General features: G+C 49.4%; 1 protein-coding gene across 4 annotated transcripts in view; it reads right to left on the bottom strand.

Annotated features, from left to right (window-relative positions):
• Positions 1-26,892, bottom strand: part of LOC139233169 (ral guanine nucleotide dissociation stimulator-like) — a 136,393-nt gene that overhangs the window by 72,313 nt on the left and 37,188 nt on the right. For 2 of the 4 annotated variants that reach the window (XM_070863767.1, XM_070863765.1), the window contains exon 1: positions 11,143-11,340. The exons of 1 other annotated variant lie outside the window; for it this stretch is intronic. In XM_070863767.1, the coding sequence (XP_070719868.1) occupies positions 11,143-11,325 (183 nt within the window). In that variant the 5' untranslated portion in view covers positions 11,326-11,340. Of the gene's footprint in view, positions 1-11,142; positions 11,466-26,892 lie in introns of those variants that run through there. One more of the 4 variants, XM_070863769.1, reaches the window with a different exon arrangement.

Consider the following 26,892-nt stretch of genomic DNA (forward strand, 5'->3'; position numbering starts at 1 on the left):
TGGTGGCCCAGGCAAGATAACTTGATTCTCAAATTCAAACTGATTTGTTTTCTTTTCAGTGGCTGTGGTTCCTTCCTTTTCGCAGTCACTATGAGCCAATGAGAGATAGAAAGCCTCGAAATCTTCTGCAAGTCTCAAAGCAATCCAAAAGATCACGAGATAATTACGGAATACGGCTCATCTCAGTTCATCCGTCCAAAATGGCCCCCGCGCGACACCATTCAATTGCTTCTTAAATGATTCCAGAGGTTCCGCCTCCACTATCCTATCCCGTTGTGTCAGCTGTGGCTCAATGGGTAGCACGGAGTCAGAAGGTTGTGGGTTCAAGTCCCGCTCCAGAGACATCAGCACATAAACTAGGCTGCCACTCCAGTGCAGTGCTGAGGGAGCGCTAGGTGCCGTCTTTCGGATGAAAAGTTGAACCGTCTCGTGTGGACGTAAAAGATCCCACTGCCATTATTTCGAAGAGGAGCAGGGGAGTTCTTCTCGGTGTCTTGGCCAATATTTATCTCTCAAACAACAACATCACTAAAAGCAAATTATCTGGTCATTATCATATGGAAATGTTTGTGGAAGTTGCTATGAGTAATTGACTGCCTCGTTTCCTACATTACAACAGTGACTACACTCAAAAAGTACTTTTTGAGTGTAAAGTGCTTTGGGATGTCCTGAGGATATGAAAGATGCTCTACAAAAGCAAGTCTTTCTTTCCCCTTCCTGATCGGAGTCCGAAATTTGCCTTTTACTAGTTTGAATATTGTTCTAGTCTCAATTTAGCCTGGAGTAATTTTCCAGATCTACCCTTCCCTTACCAGTGTGAATGTTGATCGGATGTCACTCTGCAACTTCTCAATTGCCCTCATTATGTTACTCTACAGCATTCGGAGATTGATATAGGGGAATTCTGTCCATGCTATGCTAATGATGTTGTAACATCTGGATATTTGGAACCGAGAATTGGCTTGCAAGGTGAAGTCCCCTGACTGTGCTGCCGATGAATTTCCACTTTAACCTGATGGATGGTACAAACTATGTCAAACCTATTTATCTGGGAATCTGTATAAACAAATCCAACAAAATATAGCTCACTTTTCTTTTCTCTTTCATTGGGAGCCGGTGGTTTCTGTATCGTCAAAGTAAGATATCACAACTGTGGGGTTGAATATTTTCCATGTCTGTACACCGTGTGGTACCACCCACACCCAGGTTAACTGTAGAGAGAACCTCCCTCCAAGCCCACCCATTAATGTGCTTTCACCCCTACCCAGAGCAGCGGTCCCTACAGCACAAGTGCACCATCCCAGTCGCTCCCACTCGAGTGAGGCTGCGAGTTAGTGCCAAATATGTGCTGCATCCAACCACGAATTGGGTTAAAACCATCCAGACCGCCAGCAGATGGAGGGGACAGTCATCCCATTAATCCGCTTTGGATTCAAGCTCGGAGCTGAGAAGGAAGAAAAGAAAGAAAGGAAGGAAGAAAAAAGAAAGGGAAGAAAAAAGAAAAAAGGGAGGGAGGGAGGGCAGGAAGAGAAAGAAAAAAAGAGAAAGAAAGGGCATCTAAAGAAAGAAAGAGAGAGAAGGGAGGGATGGAAGGAAGGAAAGAAGGAAAAGAAAGGAAGAAAGGAAGGAAGGAAAAAAAAAAAGAGAAAGAAAGGGCATCTATTTGGTGCCTTACACAATCTCAGGATGTCAGAAGAGCTTTGCAACCAATGAAGTACTTTGGAAGTGCAGTCACTGTTGTAATGTAGGAAATGCCAGTGGTTGCTGCCCCTGATGGGCCATCTGGTAAATGTTGGGTACTGAACATTACAGGAAGATAGCAGGCCTGATCATCAGTGTGAGCCGGTTAGTCTCAGCCTGGGTACCGATAGGCAGTCTCTTAGCAGCTACCCCACTGCTGGAAACTGCGCACCACTGGATGTTGGGGAAGGGCGGATCGGGCTTGGCTGTGATTCCCCCCCCCCCCGCCCCCCCTCCCATGGTCCAACATCCTGCCAATATCCAATTAGCCCCGCACCACACACACATACACACACACACACACACGAAGAACGGCGGCTTGGTCGGGAAACCAGGCCCACCACGCAAGGGCTTCAGAAGAGGCAGAAAGAAGACGAGCCAGTGATCTGTACGCGATGGTGCTGCTTCTTCTTAGGCATTCCCTTGTATCGAGGATGACCCCCGCTTCCACACCAAAAAGGGATGAGTTCATTCTAGGTGTTTCAATGAAGGACCTGACATTCCAGGTCCCGAACTACATGTTGGAGGGTGGAAGATGCCTGTGCGTGAATTTTTTTTAACGTGTGGTGACCCGTTGCACACCAGCCACCACACGGGCTTGACAGAGCTCGGTCTTGGTCCAGTGGCAAGGATTAACCAGGACGACTGGAGACCAGCTCTGCTGCACGGGCCGAGTGCGCACACACACATATTGCACAGTGTGGGCTGGGCCCGTGCTGCCCCCTGGACCCTCGCCTCTTCTGGGCCCCGAACCCACGCCTCTCCTGGGCCCCTGGTCACGTCGCTCTGCAATCTCTCGCCGCTCCTTCGCCCCGACCTCGCCGCTCCTCTGCTGCTTGCCGCCTCACCTGCCCGCGCTCCAATCACCGACTTGGGTTATGGTGACGTCCAATCCAGTCGCCCTTCTCCAAGTCGTCGCTCTCCTGTACCAGCTCACGCTGCTCCCGGAAGTGGCCTGCGAGAATCCACCAGCCGCAGAGCGGGGGGGTAAAAGGAGCGGAGGTGCGGTGGCCCGGGAGCAGTGTGGAGGTGTGCTTCCTATAGAATAACAGTGACTGCTCATCCAAAGTACTTCATTGGTTGTAAAAGTCCTCAAGGCATATTTAATTTTTCCCGCATATAGACATTTAATCAGAACCAACTGACTAAATGAATAAATAATTTGATTAAAAATTTGCTACTGTGGCCTTGACTGCCACAGGCAATGCAGTCCTGGCTGAGCTGCGACGTCAGAGTCTGCCTTCCATGAGGCCGCAGATCTCCGACGATCTCCTTGGTAAAGCGCAGCCCGTTCATGCACTGGTCTTGGGTCAGGTGACTGTCGGAGTAGCGCTCTCTAAAGACCGTGGACGGATAGGGCTTCCTGCAGAGAGCCCTCCGGTCCCTCTGCTCCTCCAGCAGCTGATGCTGCTCGGCCTGGCGGATGAGCGTCCAGTGGAAGCGGTGAGTGGAAGAGAGCACATGTGGCCGTGAGAAGCCCGCCACTCGGCTCACTGGCCTTTCGCCAGCCTGGTTCAAGGAATCAGAGCGAGAGGAAATCGGCGCGATCCCGGCCTGCGAGACCATCAGCAGGCCGGGGCCATTGGAGGGAGCAGCGTGCGGCGGTATACCACTGCAGGGAGCAGCGCGTGCGGCTGCAGGAGGGCGACGGCTGCGAAGCCAGGTCGCTGATTGCAGTGCGGGGCAGGCACAGCAGGAGGGGCGAAGGAGCGGCGAGAGTTTGCAGAGGGAAGTGACCGGGGCCCAGGAGAGGCGTGAGTCCGGGGCCCAGGAGAGGCGAGGGCCCAGGGGCAGCACGGGCCCAGCCCATACCACGACGATGCAGGCAATCACTGAGTAACGTACAGAGCAACCTTCCTGCTGTGCTGGCAATATCATTTTTGTTGAAGGCCGCTGAGGTTAGTTTCCAGGTATTGCAACTTCCTTTTAGTCTTTTTACTTTTAATGTGAGTGTCCTTGAGCAAAAAAACACAATAAAGCATCTGTGCAGAAGATTACATTTCTGTACAGTCCCTCCGCCAAGACTGCGAGGAAACGCAGGCTAGTTTTTCCACTTGTGATATTCCCTGAATCTGAAAAAAATCATTAAAAAAAAATGTTCCATCAGCCCTTAAAGGCTCAGCACTGGATCTGGCTCGCTGGTTAAGGGGATCTCCTCATGTAGTCCTCAGCCGTTCAGAGGGGAGGAGACCCCCAGGTTTATGCTGAGCACTGAAGGGGTGTTACAACTGGCCTAGGCATCACCCCAACTCCCCCGCCCCCACCCATTCCCCTCAGCCCCCTCAGAACTAGGGAAAAGAAAAAGAGATATCAGGCACGGTTTTTTGGTTGTTGATTGCTGTCGAGTGACTGTTCGTGTGTGTGTGGATAGCTGGTGAGGGCAGGAGCAAGCTCAGCTGTGATGCCTTCCATGGTCAAATAATCTTCCAACACTCACATGTGAAAGAAGACAGACTTGCATTTATATAGCGCCTTTCACGACCACCGGACGTCCCAAAAGGCTTCATAGCCAATGAAGTACTTTTTGAAGTGTAGTCACTGTTGTAATGTGGGAAACGCGGCAGCCAATTTGCGCACAGCAAACTCCCACAAACAGCAATGTGATAATGACCGGATAATCGGTTTTATGTGATCTTGATCGAGGGATAAATATTGGCCAGGACACCGGGGATAACTCTTCTTTGAAATGGTGCCCATGAGATCTTTTACGTCCATCTGAGAGGGCAGACGGGGCCTCGGTTTAATGTCTCATCTGAAAGACGGCGCCTCCAACAGTGCAGCACTCCCTCACGCAGTAAAAATGGTCACTGAGATACAGCTGGAACTAGTGGACAAGGGTGGGTGGGGGGAATTGGCTGGAAAAAACAACCATAGACTTCATTTAAAAAATCTTTTGGGGGGGTGGAGGGGGAGGGGGAGGGGGGGCGGGGGAAGGGGAAGGGATCCCATTGAGCACTGCATCATTTTCACCTCAACATCATCGCGCGCAATGATACAATGATGTGGACCCACTGCCCGTGCCCGGTCTTGCCTACAGGTGACCCCATTCCCACGCCAATGCGGTTGACTCTTGAACACCCTCTGAAGTGACCTAGCAAGCCACTTAATTGCATCAAACCCTAGGAGGTGGTCCACCGTCACCACCACCTTCCCGAGGCCAGGCAACAAATGCCCGAGGCCTTGCCAGTGACGCCCACCTCCCAGGAACGAACAGTAAGAAGAAATATGGGATCCACTTCAATGCACTGGGTGCTGGTCAAAGATTTGCCAACCATGCTCCCTCTGTAGACATTGGCCCTTTAAGAAGAAAAAAAAAACAATCGATGGGAAATGTTCTGGGCCCGGGTCACGATTCCTGTGCCCCAATCGAATAAATGCACAAACAGGGAAACAAAGCTCGCTACCAAAAGCGAGACTGAGTGGAAGTCTTGCAAAGCCTGGCCAGCTACAAAGTTGGCCGCTCTGTGCTAATCCTTTCGAGTGCATTAATGCACTGTCTGAAAACAGACTGAATAACAACATTCAAAAGGGAATTGGATACATGTTCGAAAGGGGAAAATTTGTGGGGCTATGAGGAAAGAGCAGGGGAGTGGGGCTAATTGGAAAACTCTTCCAAAGAGCTGGCACAGGAACAAAGGGGCCGAATGGCCTCTATAACATATGCAGCTGTGAGGTTGCTCACAGGTTTGTAGAGCTGTTGAGAGGTGGACACCGGAGGGACTGGAGTGCCTCATCACCCCCGGCAACCAAATTTTAATTTGATTACTATTGCTTAAAGTTTAATTTGTTTAATTGCCAGATTTTAGTGCCCCCTCCCCTTTTAGCCAGGGGGCACTTGTAAAATTTGTATTTTTTTTTAGTGCCCTCAAAATAAAAACATTTTAATTTAAAAAAAGGGGGCACTTGTCTGAAAATGTTTGGTGTGTTCCCCCCCCACCCCCCCTTTTAATCAGCGGGCACTTGATTTATTGTTTGACAACAAAATAGTTGTAGAGCTGTTGAAGAGGTGGGCGTCGGAGGGACTGGAGTGCCTCATCACCCCCGGCAACCAAATTTTGATTTGATTTAAGTTACTGCCAAAGTTTAATTTGTTTATTGTGTCGGGTTTAGTGCCCCCATGCACAGCCCTCCGTTTAGCCAGGGGGCACTTGTATAATTTATGTTTCTAGTGCCCTCAAACAAAAAAAACAAAAAACAAAAAACAAGGGGGCACTGGATTGAAGTTTTTGGAGTGTGCCCCCCTTTTTTATACCAGGGGGACACTTGATTGGTTGCAACAAAATAGTTGTAGAGCTGTTGAGTTGGGAGTGGCTTAGCCAGTCACGTGATGTTCACAAGACTCAATAAAACCCCAGCCAATTGGGTTCTGGGGAAGCCACAATGAGGCGGGTGTTTGTGAGCCTGGTGGATGAACTGGTAATGTGTAGTGTGATTGTTAAACCTTTGCTAATAAACCAACTAGTTCTTAATAGCAATGTGTTGCTATGAATTCTTAAGCAAAGCACCCATGGAGCAAATACATTACAGCCTCCTTCTGAGCTGTATTATTCCCCTCCACATTTTGCATCTCAACAATAACAACCTACACTTATATAATGAATTTTAAACACCTCACGGCATTTCACAGGAATATAATCAAATCAGAAATAATTGACACTGAGCCAAAGAAGGAGACATTAGGCCAGGTGACCAAGAGCTTGATCAGAGGTAGATTTTTAACAGCCTCTTGAAAGGCAGAGAGGTTTTGAGGAGAGAATTTCAGAGCTAAGCTGAAGGCACTGGTGGAGCGATGGAAATCAGGGGACGAACGAGAGGCCAGAATTGGTGGATCGCAGAGTTCTCAAAGGGCTGTAGAGCTGGAGGAGGTTACAGAGACAGACAGGGCGAGGTCAGAGAGGTTATTTGAACACCATATGTTTATGTAATAAAACGCGTGCTGTTTTACAGGGAGAGAGAGATGGACATTAAGCAGGAGAGAAGTCAGGGGAGGCAAGGTGACTGCAGGCACGGCTAGAAGCAAGTTTTGAAACAGAGTGCTTGAGGGGTCTTACATTTGTTAGGACGGGAGCGTTTTGTGATGCAGTTTTGAGGGGGGGGGGTAAAATTTGCAATTACATCAGCAATCATACCTGATAACCTCTCACGAGAGCGTTTAACCAAACCAGCAATGTCCCTTTAAATAATATGCTGAGGCTGAGAAGGTGATGCTTCTTATACCAGATTACAGGAAAGATGTGATTGCACAAGAGGTGATTTACGAGGATGTTGCCTGGACTGGAGAATTTTAGCTATGAGAAAAGATTAGATAGGCTGGGTTTGTTTTCTTTAGAACAGAGGAGGCTGAGGGGAGACCTGATTGAGGTGTATAATATTACGAGCGGCCTAGATAGATTGGATAGGAAGCACCTATTGCCCTTAGCAGAGGGGTCAACAACCAGGGGGCATAGATTTAAAGTAATTGGTAGGAGGTTTAGAGGGGATTTGAGGGGAAATGTCTTCACCCAGAGGGTGGTGGGGGTCTGGAACCCACTGCCTGAAAGGGTGGTAGAGGCAGAAACCCTCACTACATTTAAAAAGCACTTGGATGTGCACTTGAAGTGCCGTAACCTACAGGGCCACGGACCTAGAGATGGAAAGTGGGATGAGGCTGGGTAGCTCTTTGTCGGCCGGCGCGGACACGATGGGCCGAAATGGCCTCCTTCCGTGCTGTAAATTTCGATAATTCTATGATTCTATCAGCACAGATTGTGGAAACTGATACCAGTAAGAAATTAATTAAATGTACACACGCACGCATGTATTTGGCGTGCATACACTCAGGCACATGCCACACGTGTGCTTTGCCCTGATACAGGGCTGCCAGTTCCCACTCTGAATAAACACGGAATTACTGAATCACCTCGGCCATCTCGGATGTTCCCAGGGCAACACGGAGACACCGAGTTAATGAGTATCAACAGTCGGCTCTTCAAACAAAATAGCAAGCACGCCCACACCACGTTTGTTTTACTGCGCTGCTGCTGAAATTCTCCACCCTCCTCTCCTGACGATGCCATCTCCTGCTGGAGGTCCAAAGGTTCTACCTCACCCAAGTGACCATCATCAGAGGAGAGCTCTGACTGTAAGAGTCAGCCAGACAGCAGTGCCTGTGCACAAGCTCAGGATGTCCCAAACGGGTTCACAATCAATGAAGCAGCTCTGAGGTGCAGTCACTGTTGGTGTGTAGGCCAATGCAGCAGTCAGTTAGTAGGCAGCAAGGTCCCACACACAGCAAATGGCGAACAAATCTGATTTTGAAGGTATTGGTTGAGGGAAGAATGTTGGCCAGGTATACTGGGAGAATTTTCCTCCACCCCCTCGCTCTTCCTCAAAAGGAGGCAGCGGCCTAGACATTCGGGCACGCCAATTATTGGGCACGCGGAGGGACGCAGGGAACAGTCCACGCGCTCGACGGGTGAGGCCCGAGGCGCTCCCGATTATTGGGCCTTGGGCCTCACGAGCTGCGGGCATTAACAGGCAGCTCGCCGGGGACGGGGAAGGGATGATCGGTCCACTGCGATGCCAGCAGCGGCCCTCTGGTAACTGAGTAAAGGGGACAGGGAAGGGAGCTGCACGTGGCCCCGGTTTTCCCTCAGGACAAACCCATCTTACAGCGGGGAGTCTCGAACAGGCTTTGGGCCCCCGTATTTGCACACCCAAACGAGACTAATGCCTGCTTCAGGCATGGGCACTGCCTTTACCAATATGGCGGCCGGCGCACTGCTGGCTCGTAACGAGCGGGCGCTGCCATTGCCGCCATGTTGGAGGCTGTCTAGCGTCCGAGAAACCGGCGCTTCTCAGTTCCATGGCCGGCATGTCGCCCGAACAGGCCAGGTGGGGCCGCGGTTCAACATCTTCTCTGGTAGAACAGCGCGTTGAACAATACGGCCCGCCCTCAAAGCTCCCACTGCATCGTCAGCCCAGACTGGGTGCACAACTTTCTGTAGTGGGGTTTGAAGCCCCAAACCTTCTACCCCGGGGGCACGAGCCAAACTGACATCTCCAGCACAGCACTCACGGACTCCCAGGGCGAGTGCACGCCGATCTCGCCCGTGTTGTCGTGGTAGCGATGGGAGACCGACAAAATAAAATTCTACACGCGGTTCCAGGATGTGCAGAGCTGAGGGAATTCTCCCTCTTCACTGTCCCCCTCCAAAAGACTCCATACAGGATGTTCCGTGGGGAAGGGCTGCGTTAGAGGGGGGTGGGGGGGGAGGGGAGGTTTATGTTTTGAAGCATTTGCCCCTCGAGGTTTATGGGGAAGGGGTGGGGAACCATGGAGGGGTGCTTGACTGCTGAGCACCTCGTGTCTAATCGACGAGAGCATGCAAGAATGTCCTTCCTCAAGTTAGGAGACCAAATCTGTACACGAAGGGATCCAAATTTGCGGATGACACTAAGTTGGGTGGCAGTGTGAGCTGCGAGGAGGATGCTATGAGGCTGCAGAGTGACTTGGATAGGTTAGGTGAGTGGACAAATGCATGGCAGATGAAGTATAATGTGGATAAATGTGAGGTTATCCACTTTGGTGGTAAAAACAGAGAGACAGACTATTAGCTGAATGGTGACAGATTAGGAAAAGGGGAGGTGCAACGAGACCTGGGTGTCATGGTACATCAGTCATTGAAGGTTGGCATGCAGGTACAGCAGGCAGTTAAGAAAGCAAATGGCATGTTGGCCTTCATAGCGACGGGATTTGAGTACAGGGGCAGGGGGGTGTTGCTACAGTTGTACAGGGCCTTGGTGAGGCCACACCTGGAGTATTGTGTACAGTTTTGGTCTCCTAACTTGAGGAAGGACATTCTTGCTATTGAGGAAGTGCAGCGAAGGTTCACCAGACTGATTCCCGGGATGACGGGACTGACATATCAAGAAAGACTGGATCAACTGGGCTTGTATTCACTGGAGTTCAGAAGAATGAGCGGGGATCTCATAGAAACGTTTAAAATTCTGATGGGTTTAGACAGGTTAGATGCAGGAAGAATGTTCCCAATGTTGGGGAAGTCCAGAACCAGGGGTCACAGTCTAAGGATAAGGGGTAAGCCATTTAGGACCGAGATGAGGAGAAACTTCTTCACCCAGAGAGTGGTGAACCTGTGGAATTCTCTACCACAGAAAGTTGTTGAGGCCAATTCACTAAATATATTCAAAAAGGAGTTAGATGTAGTCCTTACTACTAGGGGGGATCAAGGGGTATGGCGAGAAAGCAGGAATGGGGTACTGAAGTTGCATGTTCAGCCATGAACTCATTGAATGGCGGTGCAGGCTCGAAGGGCCGAATGGCCTACTCCTGCACCTATTTTCTATGTTTCTATGCGGAAATCAAGCGCAGGCAGCGGAAAGAGCGTGCGGCAAACCAGTCCCACCCTGCTTTACTCTCAACGACTATCTGTCCCACCTGTGACAGGGATTGTGGCTCTCGAATTGGACTGTTCAGCCACCTAAGGACTCATTTTTGAGAGTGGAAGCAAGTCTTCCTCGATTCCGAGGGACGGCCTGTGATGCTGATGACGACTGCCTTGCCAACTATTGAAACCGTGCAGTCATTCTGCAGAACCCAGAATCCCAAGGACAGTTTGAACTTGGCCATTGGCTGAAAAGCGAGGGGAGGGGGGAGGCCAGCCCTGCGGTGCAGAGCTGCCAAACTCAAGTCCTGCACTCCCAGCCCGGGAGGGCAGGACCTGGGATTGAGCAAGTTCGCTGTAAATTGTCTCCTCGCCATTTGCAGTGCCAGGAGAGGTCCTGGGTGAGCGATGTGGAGCAGTACCACAGAGCCGTTCCCGATAAACGGATTAATGATTTCATTACACACAGTAAAGAGGGTCAAATCTCCTCCTGTTGTGGTGTGCGTAACTGTCACGCTACTCCTTAAGTAATTATTGTGCGAAGTTTTGGCAATTGAGCGTATTAATAATGACACGCGTCGTTCGATTTATTTTCACCATTTATCTGATCCTATTATCGTTGAGAATGTAATACTTTACCAGCCCCACTTTCTCTATGATCAGCGCAGATTGAAGCAAAATCACAACAAATGGGTGGAGGGGGAATGATGGGGTCATGTTCCCCCCCCCCCCCATTTAATCCAGAGATTGCTCTCCATATCCGCTCCTCCCCACCAACTATTTAAAGACCAGACTGCACTGTGGATTACAGTAAGGAGTGTTAAACCTCTGACTGTACAGCAATAACTGACATGAGTGTAAACTCACAATACAGGCAAGATACCCCCCGGCCACCCACCATACATAAACAAATCAGTCACAGTTCCATCGCAATCGCAGAATGCTGGCGCTCAGCAGTTAAAGAGGTCTTTCCTCTGCAAAGCAAGTACATAGCAAACATCTCCGAGCCCTTCCCTACCTCGGTGAAGGGGAGATCAGGATCCAGCTGGGTGATGCTGTTCAGAATCACAGAGCTGGGATCTCCAGTCACCTCCAGCCTCACGCCATCCCAGATGTTCCTCATGCGTCGGGAGCTGTCAAACATCTTTTGCCCGCTGGCTGCGTAGTCATTTTGCAACTCTGGCCACATCAGGTAAACCATGTGAAAAGGTTGGCTTCCCCCTCCCACCCAAACACCGCCCCCCCCTCCTCGTCTGTTTAAAGGGGCCTGGGTCCAGCCATCCCTCCGTTCTAGTAAACACTGCTTGCTGAGTGTGTTTAAAGGGAAGGCTCTCTGGCTGTCTTCCCCACTCTCTGAAGACGCTGAGCTGTGGGCGAAGCCATAAATGAGATGTGGCAGCCAGTCACGGCAATGCCATCCCGCCCCTCTCGGGCAGGCCAATGATGTCAGCATTGTTCAGCAGTGCTGCGTGCAGCCTCACAATCATGGACTGGAGCTTCCAAGGCACTGGATTGGACTGAATCTTAGAGAAAAAAAAGTTAAAATTATGCTAGAACTAAAATTTGTTAAAGTAAAAAATGGTCTGAAAGTTATTCATAATCTATCGATTCAAATACTTAACAGAGCGGAATGTTTTCTTTTTAAAAAATGTACAAAATTATTAAGCATGTGCTTTTTAGATCTATACATTTTTTTTAAATTGTATTGATGTTTGTTGCTCCAATTCCCCTGGAATCCAGCCTGCGCTAGCTACCGCCACTGCTTCCGGAATTGTGGTTTTCGAACTATTCTGTATGGGGCGCCCCCTGCAAATATTGACACTTCCTTGTGGATCCCCTTAACGTCATACAGCCCACCCGTGGTACAGCCTACCGTGGAACTGCCACAGCCCGCCCGTGGTACAACCCGCCGTGGTACAGCTGGTACAACCCGCCATGGTACAGTCTGCCCATGGTAAAGTTGGTACAACCTGCCATGGTACAGTCTGCCCATGGTACAGTTGGTACAGTCTGCCCATGGTACAGCAAATGCTTTATGCGGAGCTCCTTCGTGGTAAACGAGCCAAAGGAGGACAGCGGAAACGTTATAAGGACACCCCCAAAGCCTCCCTGGTAAAGTGCGACATCGCCACTGACACCTGGGAGATCCTGGCCGCAGACCGCCCGAGGTGGAGAAAGTCCATCCGGGAGGGCGTTGAGCTCTTCGAGTCTCAACGCAAAGAGCATGAAGAGGCCAAGCGCAGGCAGCGGAAGGAGCGCGCGGCAAACCAGCCCCACCAACCCCTTCCCTTGACGAATGTCCCATCTGTGACAGGGTCTGTGGCTCTCGTATCGGACTGTTCAGCCATCAAAGAACTCACTTTGGGAGTGGAAGCAAGTCCTCCTCGATTCCGAGGAACTGCCTTTGATGATGATGGGTACAGCCTGCCCATGGTACAGCTGGTACAGCGCACCCATGATACAGCCTGCCCATGGTACAACCCGCCATGGTACAGTCTGCCCATGGTACAGCTGGTACAGCCCGTCCATGGTACAGTGCGCCCATGGTACAGTCTGCCCATGGTACAGCTGGTACAGCACACCCGTGATACAGCCTGCCCATGGTACAACCCGCCATGGTACAGCCTGCCCATGGTACAGCCTGCCCATGGTACAGTCTGCCCATGGTACAGCTGGTACAGCGCGCCCATGGTATAGCCCGTCCATGGTACAGTCCGCCCATGGTAAAGCCCACCTGCCCGTGGTACAGCCCGCCCGTGGTACAATCCACCTGCCCATGGTACAGTCCGCCCGTGGTACAGTCTGTCCGTGGTACAATCCACCTGCCCGTGGTACAGCCCGCCCGTGGTACAGCCTGCCCGTGGTACAGCCCGCCTGTGGTACAGCCCGCCCGTGGTACAGCCCATCCACCCACGGTACAGCTGGTACATCCCGCCGTGATACAATACGACCGTGGTACAGCCCACTGGGATACAGTACGCTTGTCGTACAACCTGCACATCAGCAACCAAAAAGGGAAGCAGTGAAGTCATTGCCGAAAGTTTGGATACGGCACAGAATTAACATGCTAACAAGTCGACAATTAGAGAAGTTTGACCACCCCCTGAGGACCTGCGAGCTAGAGTGATAGACACTCTGCTCGCCCCTCCTCCTCCTCCTCCACTCTCCCCACCCCCTCCGCCCCCTCCCATGTTGCCCCAGTACAATGGCAGTGTGCAAGACTGGGCCCATGGAGTTTCCAATCTCAGTCTATCCACCAGGAGTCACCCAAGGGTTGCTGTTATGTTGTCCCCTAGTGGTCAGCTCCAGAACCACATGGCCTTCAAGGAGTTTACCCATTCACTTTCTCAAGTGGAGACGGTGCGCGATGCAGAGAGAGGCTCGTAAATATAGAAAGAATTAGCATTTCTATTGCGCCTTTCACTACCTCAGAAGTGCCTTACAGCCAATGAAGTGCTTCTGAAGTGCAGTCACCGTTGTAATGTGGGAAAGGCGGCAGCCAATCTGTGCACAGCAAGCTCCCACAAACAGCAATGTGATAATGACCAGATAATCTGCCTTCTAGTGATGTTGGTTCAGGGATAAATATTGGCCAGGACAATGGGGAGAGGTCTTTGAAACAGTGCCACAGTGTCTGACACTCCAGTGCGGCACTAAGGGAGTGCCGCCTTTCAGATGAAACGTTACACCACAGTCCCGTCTGTAAAAGATCCCACGGCACTATTTCAAAGAAGAGGAGGGGGGAGAGACATCGCAAAGGGCTTCACAGCCAATGAAGTGCAGTCACTGTTGTAATGTGGGGAACACGGCAGCCAATTTGCACACAGCAAGCTCCCACAAACAGCAATGACCAGATAATCTGTTTTTTGTTATGGAATAAATATTGGCCAGGACATCAGGGATAATCCGCTGCTCTTCGAAATAATGGCCGTGGGATCTTTTACGTCCACCGAAGAGAGCAGACGGGGCCTCAGTTTAACATCTCATCCAAAAGAAAGCACCTCCGACAGTGCGGCACTCCCTCAGCACTGCACTGGGAGTGTCGGCCTAGATTTTATTTTACATGCATAAGTGCTTGGAGTGGGACTCGAACCCACAACCTTCAAACTCCGAGGTGAGTGTGCTACCCACTGAGCCATAACTGACACTTGTCAAATGCTGCAGGGAAATATTATACCATGTCGCTATTATTGTACAATATCGATCAGCATGTATTCTTACACCTCCAAAGCACTTGCAGTGCTATAAACGTCCCTTGAGTTGTACCGAGTTTTATAGATTCCAATGAACTGCATCACTGGGTTAGCATGATGTTTCCAGATTAACACTGGGTGTCCCCCGGACATATTAATCACATCTTAGTCGTTTATTATCTACGTGAGCTCTGAGGGAATCATCAGACTGGAGAGAGATATTGATGTGTTGCTAGACGCATAGATAAAGGAGTTCTCAATGTCGACACTGGAATTTAAAATATCCCACCTGACGTTTGTGACGGCAGTATTGTCATTGGGGATTTCGGCGATGAACTGAACGGTTGTACCCACCATACAATTAAAGACTTTCTTCTTCCAAACTTGGGGTTGTGTTTGGCGAGAGTATTTGACACCAGAGGGGTCACAAGAACCTCACCGGTGGTGAGAGAGCACTTTGAAGTGGTTGGTTCGAGAACGTAGCACTGCTTCAGGATTATACTCCCATCTCTCCCACCACTTCCTGTTTGAGACTCTCTAATCCAGCTTTTCCCCTCTACGCAGGATGGAGATGGCATTGATCAAAGTTACAAAATGGTGTCCGCTCCAACTGTGCCCATGGCTCTCGCCCTCCTCAAGCTCCCCACTGCCTCAGAAACTTGGTCCACTGCTCACTCCTGATTCTGTTCGTATCTGTCTCAATGCAGACATTAGACGACCTTCAAATGCTTGGGCATGGTCTGATATTTTTTTTGACATCACAAACACACACACACAAGATGGCTCTACAGGAACTTATCATGTGACCTTGGCACATGATCCTTTTATTAGTTACATCAGCAGTTGCATTACCACAGTAGTCCACTGGGTGGAGCTCTATCACACATGGTCACCTCTGGTGTATCTCAAAGTATGTCTGCAGTCCCATCTTTATTTTTTTTTATCAACATCGTATAAATCAACCAGAAACATGGGGTCAGCTTCCACTTGTACATTGATAACAGCCAGCTCTACCTCGCTGCCTTCTCCATTGTTCCAAACACTGCACTCTCCCATCCTCTCCAAACTCCACCATCCCATCCTCTCCAAACTGTGTCAGCTGTGGCTCAGTGGGTAGCACTCTCACCTCTGAGTCAGAAGGTTATGGGTTCAAGTCCCACTCCAGGATCTTGAGTAGCAAAATCTAGGCTGATACTTCAGTACAGTGCTGAGGGAGCGCTGCATTTTTGGATGTGCCATCTTTTGGATGAAATGTTAAACCGACTTGCTCTCTCAAGTGGATGTAAAAGATCCCATGGCCACTATTTTGAAGAAGAGCAGGAGAGTTATCCCCGGTGTCCTGTTCAATATTTATTCCTCAATCAATATAACAAAGAAAAGATTATCTGGTCATGATCACATTGCTGTTTGTGGAGTCATACATGTATGGCTCAGAGACATGGACCATGTACAGTAGACACCTCAAGTCGCTGGAGAAATACCACCAACGATGTCTCTGTAAGATCCTACAAATCCCCTGGGAGGACAGAAGCACCAACATTAGCATCCTCGTCCAGGCCAACATCCCCAGCATTGAAGCACTGACCACACTTGATCAGCTCCGCTGGGCAGGCCACATTGTCCGCATGCCAGACATGAGACTCCCAAAGCAAGCGCTCTACTCGGAACTCCTTCATGGCAAACGAGCCAAACATTGGCAGAGGAAACATTACAAGGACACCCTCAAAGCCTCCCTGATAAAGTGCAACATCCCCACCGACACCTGGGAGTCCCTGGCCAAAGACCGCCCTAAGTGGAGGAAGTGCATCCGGGAGGGAGCTGAGCACCTTGAGTCTCATCACCGAGAGCGTGCAGAAATCAAGCGCAGGCAGCGGAAAGAGCGTGCGGCAAACCTGTCCCACCCTCCCTTACCCTCAACAACTATCTGTCTCACCTGTGACAGGGACTGTGGCTCTCGTATTGGACTGTTCAGTCACCTAAGGACTCATTTTAAGAGTGGAAGCAAGTTTTCCTCGATTCCGAGGGACATCCGATGATGATGATGATGCTGATGGTTTGTGGGAGCTTGCTGTGCGCAAATTGGCTGCCGTGTTTCCCACATTACAACAGTGACTACACTTCAAAAGTACTTCATTGATTGTTAAGCGCTTTGAGACATCTGGTGGTCGTGAAAGGAGCTATATAAATGCAAGTCTTTTTAAACTCCGTCAACGGGTTGACTTCAAATTTGGCACTTTTGTTTTCAAATCTCTCCCTGGCCTTGCCCACCCTACCTAAGTGAGCCCCCCCGCCCCAACCTTCTGTCCTTGCATGCTCCTTCCACTCCGACAAAACTTGGCTACTCTCTCATCACTGCTCCCCTTCGCATCATCACATGCTCGGCTGTTATGTTGCCGTCCTCTGGAACTCGCTTCCGAGCTCCTTCTGCCTTTCACCCTCCTCTGCTTTCAAAACATTTCTCAAAACCAGCTCCATTGTATCATTTCCCTCCTGCCCAACATCCATCGTTGTCCCGCTCCAGTGTAAAGAGCTTTGAGACATGTGATGCTCATGATAGAATTGAAAGTCGTTGTGGTTGTTGCCGGCAACAGGAAACCAAATTGGTTCAAGTACAGCTTTCAGTTTGGTATTAAAAAAGGGAAAGAAAGGCTTGCATTTATATCGCACCTTTCACGACCTCAGGACATCGCAAAGCACTTTACAGCCAATGAAGTACTTTTTGAAGTGCAGTCACTATTGTCACGTAGGAAATGCGGCAGCCAATTTGCATTTGGCTGTAAAGCGCTTTGGGACGACCGGTGGTCGTGAAAGACGCTATATCAATGCAAGTCTGTCTAACATAACAAATTCTTTATTGAAAGTTACTACTGAATCTGCTTCCACCACCCTTTCAGGCAGTGCGTTCCAGATCATAACAACTCGCTTCGTAATTTTTTTTTAAATTCTCCTCGTCTCCCCCTAGCTTTTTTGGCGATTATCTTAAATCTGTGTCCTGTGGTGAGCGATGTGTCTGCCAGTGGAAATAGTTTGTGCCGATCTACTCCGGCGGAGTATGAGGTGTGCACAGTAAGGTGGGAGCAGATGCCTACTAACGGGCAGCTTGTGAAGGCAGGGGCTTTAAGTTGGCTCTGCTGCAGTTCCCTCCCCTGCAGTGCGCTGCCACTGCCAACTGCTACAGAGCACAGCGTTAATCATTAAAACCTGCCGGACTAACGGCCGAATCTAATTAAAGACAGTCACTGCCGGCCTTCCAGTGGGAGGGGCAGCCCATTAACCGAACAAAACAGCATCACATCGGGTTGCTAACTCTGTCTTAGCCGCATGCCAGCAGGCCTGATCACGTGACTCGAAGGACTGGGCTGGGTAAAATGAGACAGCTCCGACCTTATGGCATCAGCGTAATTCACGGCGGCGCTTTAACCGATACTGCCTTTCAGCGTGGCCGCGCAGTGCTCCGGGGATCCCCACGCAGCCGGCTTTTCAATGTAAAAACCGCGCTTGTATTTTGAATGGCCTGCAGAGTCCCTTAAAGGGACCGCGCGGCGCCAAATGAAATGACAGGGAACATTAAGTGTAACCGCAGCTCATGATGCTCCTTCAAAATGTCGGAGTGAGGGGACGAAAGACAGACTTGCATTTATATAGCGCCTTTCACGACCACCGGACGTGTCAAAGCGTTTTGCAGACAATGAAGTACTTTTGGCGTATAGTCACTGTTGTAATGTGGGAAACGCGGCAGCCAATTTGCGCTCAGCAAGCTCCCACAAACAGCAACGTGATAATGACCAGATAATCCATTGATATATGTTTATTATGTTGATTGAGGGATAAATATTAACCAGGACAGCGGGGATAGCTCCCCTGCTCTTCTTCAAAATAGTCCCATGGGATTTTTTTACAAACTTGGTTTAACGTCTTATCCAAAAGACGGCACCTCCAACAGTGCAGCACTCCCTCAGCACTGCAATGGAGTGTCAGCTCGTTTTTTTTTGTGTGTTCAAGTCATTTGAACCCATGACTTTCTGACTCAGAGGCAAGTGTGCTGCCCACTGAACCACAGCTGACACAGAGAGAATGTGGTAACAAGATAATTCCGATGTTCCCATTCAGTATTAATTTTGAGCATTCCCTGTGGTTATTTCCCCCGGGCAGCTCTCACTTTGTGCCCGGGAGATTCATCTGTCATTCCTGGAGACACCAGGACAATCCAGCAGGGTTGCCAAACCCCAAAGTCACGGGGAGCTATCCGGCTGCACTCTTGCTATCTGTAACCAAGTGGCTGGAATGAGATCATGTGGAGGCTCGAACCGTCCTAACTTCCCTACATGGCGAGTTCCGAAACTCAGTACTCCATCAGTGGATGATGCTGGGAGAGTGCCTTATGCATTCCTTGTGTGGACAGCCATCGCAAGCTGCCTGCATCGACTTCTGAGCCAGTGATCACAGAGCAACAGAGGAGAAAGAAAGAGATGGAGAGAAAGAGACCGTAGCAAGTCCCATAGCGAATTAAGTACTTTTAACGTATAGTCATTGTTGTTGTGTAGGAAACACGGCAGCCGATTTGCGCACAGCAAGCTCCCACATCCAGCACAGAGATAATGGCACCAGGGATCCGGTGGTCGTGAAAGGCGCTATATAAATCCAAGTCTTTCTTTCGGTGAAAGGAAGACTTGCGTCACTGCTGTTTCAGTCATGTGACACTGTGGTTTACACTCATGAGTGCAGTATGTCCAGTTTTTAACGTGTTTGTTTTCTTCCTGGAACGCACTGCACTCCTGACATGCTTTGAGGTCATGCATGAGTCGAGTCACTGAATGGCCGGCAAGCTGCTCAATCGCGGACAGCTTCAGAGGCCAGCCCAAACCTCACCCTGTCTTCATTCAATGTCCAAGCCTGCTCACTTTCCCATCAAGGGTCACTGGACAGCGATCCGAAGCCCTGGCTGAATATCCCCCGGGATATGGAGCCGGGTGTCACACCTCCAGCGCCTAGCCTGACTGAGATCGGCAAAATCAGTTCAGACGAGGGCCGACATCTGGGGTCCTCCTGCACCTAGAGGTGACCCAAGACTCGGCTGCCCCCGTGTCCTAACTCGCACCAGGTCCCGCTCACCCATCACCCCTGTGCTCACTGAGCTACGTTGGCTCCCGGTTAAGCAACGCCTCGATTTCAAGATTCTCATCCTCGTTTTCAAATCTGTCCATGGACTCACCCCTCCCTATCTCTGTAATCTCCTCCAACCCCACAAGCCCCCCGAGATCTCTGCGCTCCTCTAATTTTGCCCTCCGAAGCATCCCTGATTATAATCGCTCAACCATCGGTGGCCGTGTCTTCAGCTACCTGGGCCCCAAGCTCTGGAACTCCCTCCCTAAACCTGTCCGCCTCTCTACCTCTCTTTCCTCCTTCAAGACGCTCCTTAAAACCTACCTCTTTGACCAAGCTTTTGGTCACCAGCCCTAATTTCTCACTTATGTGGCTCAGTGTCAAATTTTTTAATCTCATAATTCTCCTGTGAAGTGCCTAGGGATGTTTCACTATGTTAAAGGCGCTATATAAATACACGTTGTTGTTGTTCTATATGGCTCAGTGCCTTTGTTCTCAGTATGGTTCAGTGCCGCTCTGTTCTACACGGTTCAGCAAAGTTCACTATGGGAACAGCCACCTTCTACGAACCAGTGCTTCAGTCAGTGATGCCGTGTGCAATGTGCAGTCCGCCAGAATGAACATGGCTGCTTAATCTCCATGGAATTTTGCTGGATGAATGATTTGGTTCGACCTCCTCCCCATGCAGTTTAAAATATAAATCAGCTGCTCTTGTTCTTTTTGATCTGTTAGCCTAAAGGACCGGCGCTTCCCTCTCCCTCCCCAACCCCCCCCCCACCCCCCACTCTCCCCCCCCCCCTCCGCCCCCCACCCCCCGAGGAGGGAGGAAGGAGGAGGGCTGCTCCATATAGTCAACGGCTGGAGAGCAGACTGCTGGCGGCCAAACTGCTGACTTCCGTTCCTCGGACATAGAATCAGAGAAAATCACGACACAGAAGGAGGCCATTCGGCCCATCGTGTCCGTGCCGGTCAAAAAAGAGCCACACGGCCTGATCCCACCATCCAGCACTTGCTCCGTAGCCCTGTAGGTTACCGTCCTTTAAGTGCATAATCAAGTGCTTCTTAAATGTGATGAGAGTTTCTGCCACCCTTCCAGGCAGTGAGTTCCAGGCCCCCACCACCCTCTGGGTGAAGAAACGTTTCCCCATCTCCCCTCTAATCCTTCTACCAACTACTTTAAATCTATGCCCCCTGGTTGTTGACCCCTCTGCGAAGGGAAATAGGTCCTTCCTGTCCACTCGATCTAGGCCCCTCATAATTTTATACACCTCGGCTAAATCTCATCGGGACTAAACAAATGGCCGGTGGCCCGACCCCTCCCTCAAATGCGGCTGCCGAGATCTGTGGGGTCGAGCAAGTGTTCAACCAATACCATTCTGCGGGGCTCCTTCATTGCACTCGCACAGCCTGGCAAACCTTTATCGATTGCAAGCGTACCCCAACGTAAGAAGTAGGAACAGGAGTAGGCCACACAGCCCCTCGAGCCTGCTCTGCCACCCAACAAGATCATGGCTGATCTGATCAGGGACTCAGGTCCACTTCCCTGCCCGCTCCCTATAACCCCTTATCCCCTTATCGTTTAAGAAACTGTCTATTTCTGTCTTAAATTTATTCAATGACCCAGCTTCCACAGCTCTGGCAGCAAATTTCACAGATTTACAACCCTCTGAGAAGAAATTCCACCTCATCTCAGTTTTAAATGGGCGGCCCCTTATTCTAAGAATATGCCCCCTAGTTCTAGTCTCCCCCATCAGTGGAAACATCCTCTCTGCACCCACCTTGTCAAGCCCCCTCATAATCTTATACGTCGCGATAAGATCACCTCTCATTCTTCTGAATTCCAATGAGTAGAGAGGCCCAACCTACTCACCCTTTCCTGGTGGCTTCCACTCCTCGCTGGGTATTCGGCCACACGAGCAGGAAATGCTGGACATAGCAGGTCCATCAGCATCCGACGGAGGGACGGCCTGTTACCAGTTTGGGTGGAGGTTCTGCGTTCAGCTCTAATACAGGGGCTGAAACGTGTACCTGCCTCTCCCGCAGGCGTTGGCTGAGTCGCGGGGCACCACCAGCGGCTCGTTCACATTGCTGCCGTTTTTCCTTTCATTTCTAACGTCTCATTTAAACTGGCAAAGTTTTCCTAATTATTGTGCATTCTTAATTGACAAAACTGACAACGTTTTTGCTAGTTATTATGTACTGGTAATCGGTGAAACTGTCAAAGTTTTGCTAGTTATTGTGTACTGGTATTTGACAAGAATGAAATGTTTTGCCAGTTATTGTGTACTGGTAATCGATGAACTGACAAAGTGTTGTTGGTTATTGAGTACTTGGAATCGACAAGGACTACACGTTATTTTCCTCGGTTCATTATGAGCACGGATAAAACTCCGATCAGTGCCTGTGCAATTGGCAAGGTACGTTAATTACGGTGCTCCTGTTATTGACTGTTCACAAGTTGGTTTCCAGGACTGCGCTTCGGCATATTTTCACCGAGGGAATTCCCTGAGCAGAGATTAGGGATTCCCCCTGTCCCAGGAAAAAAACAACACAAGTGAAGATTCCCCTTCCCTGGTTAAGGAGGCAAGAAAGTGCTAAGGTTTAACCCGGGCTGCGTTAGTTAATCTCAGTTGGGGAAATTGGCAGGGGTGTTACAATTGGCCGCAGCACCTCTGAGCTGGGAGGAGAGATAGTCAGCCAGGGATCCCTGCTGGAAAGCATACATTTGGGTCGGCTGTGATTCCTCCCCACCCCCAACACAGGTGTCAGCTGTGGCTCAGTGGGTAGCACCTTGGCCTCTGAGTCAGAAGGTTGTGGGTGCAACTCCCACTCCAGAGACTTGAGCACAAAAATCTAGGCTGGCACTCCCAGTGCAGTGCTGAGGGAGCGCTGCGTTGTCAGATGAATGAGGCGTTAAACCAAGTCTGCCCTCTCAGGCGGATGTAAAAGATTCCACGGCCAATATTTGTCCTGCAACCAACACCTGTTATCTAAAGAAAGAAATAGAAAGACCTGCATTTATAGAGCACCTTTCACGATCACCAGACGTCTCAAAGAGCTTAGTCATTTATCACATTACCGTGGAAGCTTGTGGAAGCTTGCTGTGCGCAAATTGGCTGCCGCGTTTCCTGCATGACAACAGTGATTACGCTTCAAAGAAAATATTTCATTGGCTGCAAAGCACTGTGGGGTGTTCTGAGGTTGTGAAAGGCGCTATATAAATGCAAGTTCTTTCTTTCACGGTTGAACAGCCTAGATGTAGACAAAGGCTGCCAGCACCTGTGGAATCAGGACCTCCGCACTGGTCAACACCCTTCGCAAATATTTAAAAACCCCAAATCTGAATTTTCCTTTTTAATTCCTTATGAGATTTATTGATGCGCAGAGTTGAGAACGATGCAGCACTTTTAAACATTACATTTGATATTGCGATGAAGGTCACCGTTCAGTCACTGACGTTTGTTAATAATCGGTAAAGAAATGGGTTTTGGCATTTCAGTCCAGGCTAGTTCCCAGTGAACAGTCGCAGCGATCATAAAACTGCAAATTTGACAGCCTCGGTCTTCGGGGAGCTGGCCTGAGCACAAGGAAATGAAATGCGTCTTCCCCTTCCCCTCTGTACTTCATTCTTAAATGGAGAAAGGTTAGCACGAAAATAAAATCACTAAGCCAGTGATTGGCATAATTATACACAGGTGGGAGCGTGTTATACACAGGACAACACAGGTGGGAGCGTGTTATAGACAGGACAATATACAGGTGGGAGTGTGTTATAGACAGGACGACACAGGTGGGAGCGTGTTATACACAGGACAACATACAGGTAGGAGTGTGTTATACACAGGACAGCACAGGTGGGAGCATGTTATACACAGGACAGCACAGGTGGGAACATGTTATACACAGGACAACACAGGTGGGAGCGTGTTATACACAGGACAACACACAGGTGGGAGCGTGTTATACACAGGACAAGACGCAGGTGGGAGCGTGTTATGCACAGGACAATTTAAAGGTAAAGGTGTATTGCAAACATAAAGGGAACTTGTATGATGGCATGAAGTGTGAAATTAAAGTTGGATTCATTGTTCAATGCCCATCCCAAGATGTGTTGACTCCCTTGAAATACTCTACGCTATGCCATCCTGTTAGAGGACTGGGAAATGGAACACTTTCCCCTTTCAGACCCCCAATGTCAGCATCAAGTTAGGAATAACACAGTTCAGTACAGAGTATACCACCAGCAGCTCAGTCCCAACAATCTGCCTTCACTCCAACATCAGGACAGCACACTTTACTGCACCCGTTTAACACCAAATTCAGGACAGTCTTCCGTTGGGGCACCTATCTTCACCGGGTTCGAACCACTCAAACTCATTTCCCACGGGACTCCTCCAGCCGGCAGAGAGAATAGAGGAGAGACTTTCATCCCATCACTGTGGACTGCATTCTATCCGGGCCCCGAGGGGGACAAGAAACGGTGCACTTAACCACAGCACCATGAAGTCCCCATGGAAGCACGGTTCAATACTTCCTATCAATCCTCATGTCGGGTCAGCTCTGACAGGTCTGGCTAATGACGTGAGGGATCGGAGCAGAGCAGTGAAACTGGAATGCCTCTTTTCTTATTATTGATTCTTGGGATTATGGGCGTCGGTGGCAAGGCCAGCCCATCCCTCATGGTTTTCAGAAGGCGGTGGTGGGCCTTCTTGTACCACTGATAGCAGTTTGATAATAGAACGGCCTCTTCCTTCAGCTAAGAGTCAACCACATTGACCTTCAGGGAAGGAAACTTGCCATCCTTACCTGGAGTCACATATAGGCCTGAAGGGCCATGAGTGAACGGTTTGTATCTTTTCTTTGAAACTTCAGTCCTTCATGTTCACTTCGACTGATATCAGATTTTTTCTTTAAAACTTAATTCATATTGCCACAGCAGGATTTGAACTCGCTATACTGAATGTTTAACCTCTGCATTACTAGTCCAGTAACATAACCGCTATAGCACTGTAACCTTGGGGATTAAACTGCTATAATGCTACCACTCATAATAATATTATAACCTTTTAAGTTTCAGCTTGATATCCAACCTGTGAAATGATATTATCAGATCACATTCTAATTACTGTCATCAGTTTAAAAATTAACTATGAGGAATGATTGGATAGGCTGGGGTTGTTTTCTTTGGAACAGAGGGGGCTGAGGGGAGACCTAAATGAGGTTTATATAATGATGAGGGGCCTAGATAGAGTGGATAGGAAGGACCTATTTCCCTTAGCAGAGAGGTCAACAACCAGACGGCATGGATTTAATGTAATTGGCAGAAAGATTAGAGTGGAGATGAGGAGAACTTTTGCACCCAGAGGGTGGTGAGGGTCTGGAACTCACTGCCTGAAAGGGTGGTAGAGGCAGAAACCCTCACTGCATTTAAAAAGTACTTGGATGTGCACTTGAAGAGCCATAACCTACAGGGCTACAGACCAAGAGCTGGAAAGTGGGATTAGACTGGATAGCTCGTTTTCAGCCGGCGCGGATACAATGGGCCGAAATGGCCTCGTTCTGTGCCTGTGTAAAACTGATGCAGTAAAGTGTGTTGTCCTGATGTTTCCCTGATTGCTGGGGTCAAGTGCCTCTCGATTGTCTCTCAGGTCAGTGTGAAGTAACCCCTCCTCATCAGACCAATGGAGGCACTCGGTGGCGTCTCCACAATAGTGTCGTGACGGAGGGACCTTGCAGGGAGATGATGCAGGTCTCTGGTTAGATGAGAAAGGTTGTTTTGGGGAAGAACGTTGATCAAGGTAAACACCCCCATTACTTGTTGCCCTACCGCTGGTAAACACGTTCCCTTGACCCACTGGATTGGCAAGATACCCATTATCATGTCCTTGCCGATGCCAAGGTCACCGGGACAAGTGTGAGACTGGCAGTGACCCACCCTCGCTCCACAGATAGCAACACGTCGTAACTTGTCCCATACATAGGAGAAATAGGAGCAGGAGTAGGCCCTACGGGCCCCTCGAGCCTGCTCCGCCATTCAATAAGATCATGGCTGATCATCGACCTCAACTCCACTTTCCCCGCCCGATCTTCATATCCCTTGATTCCCCTCGAGTACAAAAATCTATCGATCTCAGCCTTGAATATATTCAGAGACTCAGCATCCACAGTTCTCTGGGGCAGAGAATTCCACAGATTCACAACCCTCTGAGTGAAGAAATTCCTCCTCATCTCAGTCTTAAATGGCCGACCCCTTATCCTGAGACTGCGCCCCCTAGTTCTAGACTCTCCAGCCAGGGGGAAACAGCCTCTCAACATCTACCCTGTCAATCCCTTCAGACTCTTGTATGTTTCAATGAGATCACCTCTCATTCTTCTAAACTCCAGAGAGTATAGGCCCAATCTACTCAATCTCTCCTCATAGGACAGCCCTCTCCTCCCAGGAATCAATCAAGTGAACCTCCATTGTACCGCCTCCAAGGCAATGATATCCTTCCTTAGATAAGGAGACCCAAACTGTGCACAGTCCCCCTCCCAAAACACCAGAGTGATGCTGGAACCTCGAATTGATGCCTGCAATTCTCCAATCATTTATCAATTTTTATTTTCCCTGAACAACTTTACAGTTAAAAAAAACCTCGTTAAGGACCTTTGACCTGGACGAAAAAGAGTGAAGAGCTTTACATATAATGAGGTCAAGGCTTATAATCGACTAATGAGGTAAATTATCTCTGGATTTTAATTAATGAAGCTACTCCCCTTCAACCCCTTGCCTTTAGTCTCTCTCCAAAGCACAAGGATTCCTGCAGGGCACTTTTTCATTATTAAGGCTGGAATCATTTGTGTTTCAGCCAATGCTGGGATGACAAGGATATTCTTGGGTATCGATTTCCTTTTGAAGCAACTGAGACGCTGGAGCAATCATAGGCTGCACACTTCAATCTGCACCGACAAACAGCCATTAGACAAATGGCCGTCCTTCCACAGTTCCCCAGTGCAACCCGAAATCAGATTTACCCATTACCAACGCGCACTAATAAACTAACATTTCCTCTTAGAGCTCCTGCAGATAAAATGGCAGGAAGCGCAGTCAACCGTCTCCCCCTCACCCTTCAAACTGAGACGAGCTTCCAGGGAAGTGATGAGGGATGTACAGGAATACAGTTCAATGAGATGATACAACAACAACAACTTGTATCTATATAGCGCCTTTAACGTGATGAAACGTCCCAAGGTGCTTCACAGGAGTATTATGCGATAAAGATTTGACACCGAGCCGCATAAATAGAAAGTAGTAAGAGGTATGTTTTAAGGAGCGTCTTGAAGGAGGAAAGAGAGGTAGAGAGGCGGAGAGGTTTAGGCAGGGAGTTCCAGAGCTTGGGGCCCAGGCAACAGAAGGCATGGACACCAATGATTGAGCGATTATAATCAGGGATGCTGAAGAGGGCAGAATTAGAGGAGACAACAATGACTTG

The sequence above is a fragment of the Pristiophorus japonicus genome, chromosome 20 (genome assembly GCF_044704955.1).
Source record: "Pristiophorus japonicus isolate sPriJap1 chromosome 20, sPriJap1.hap1, whole genome shotgun sequence".
Taxonomy (NCBI): Eukaryota; Metazoa; Chordata; class Chondrichthyes; family Pristiophoridae; genus Pristiophorus; species Pristiophorus japonicus.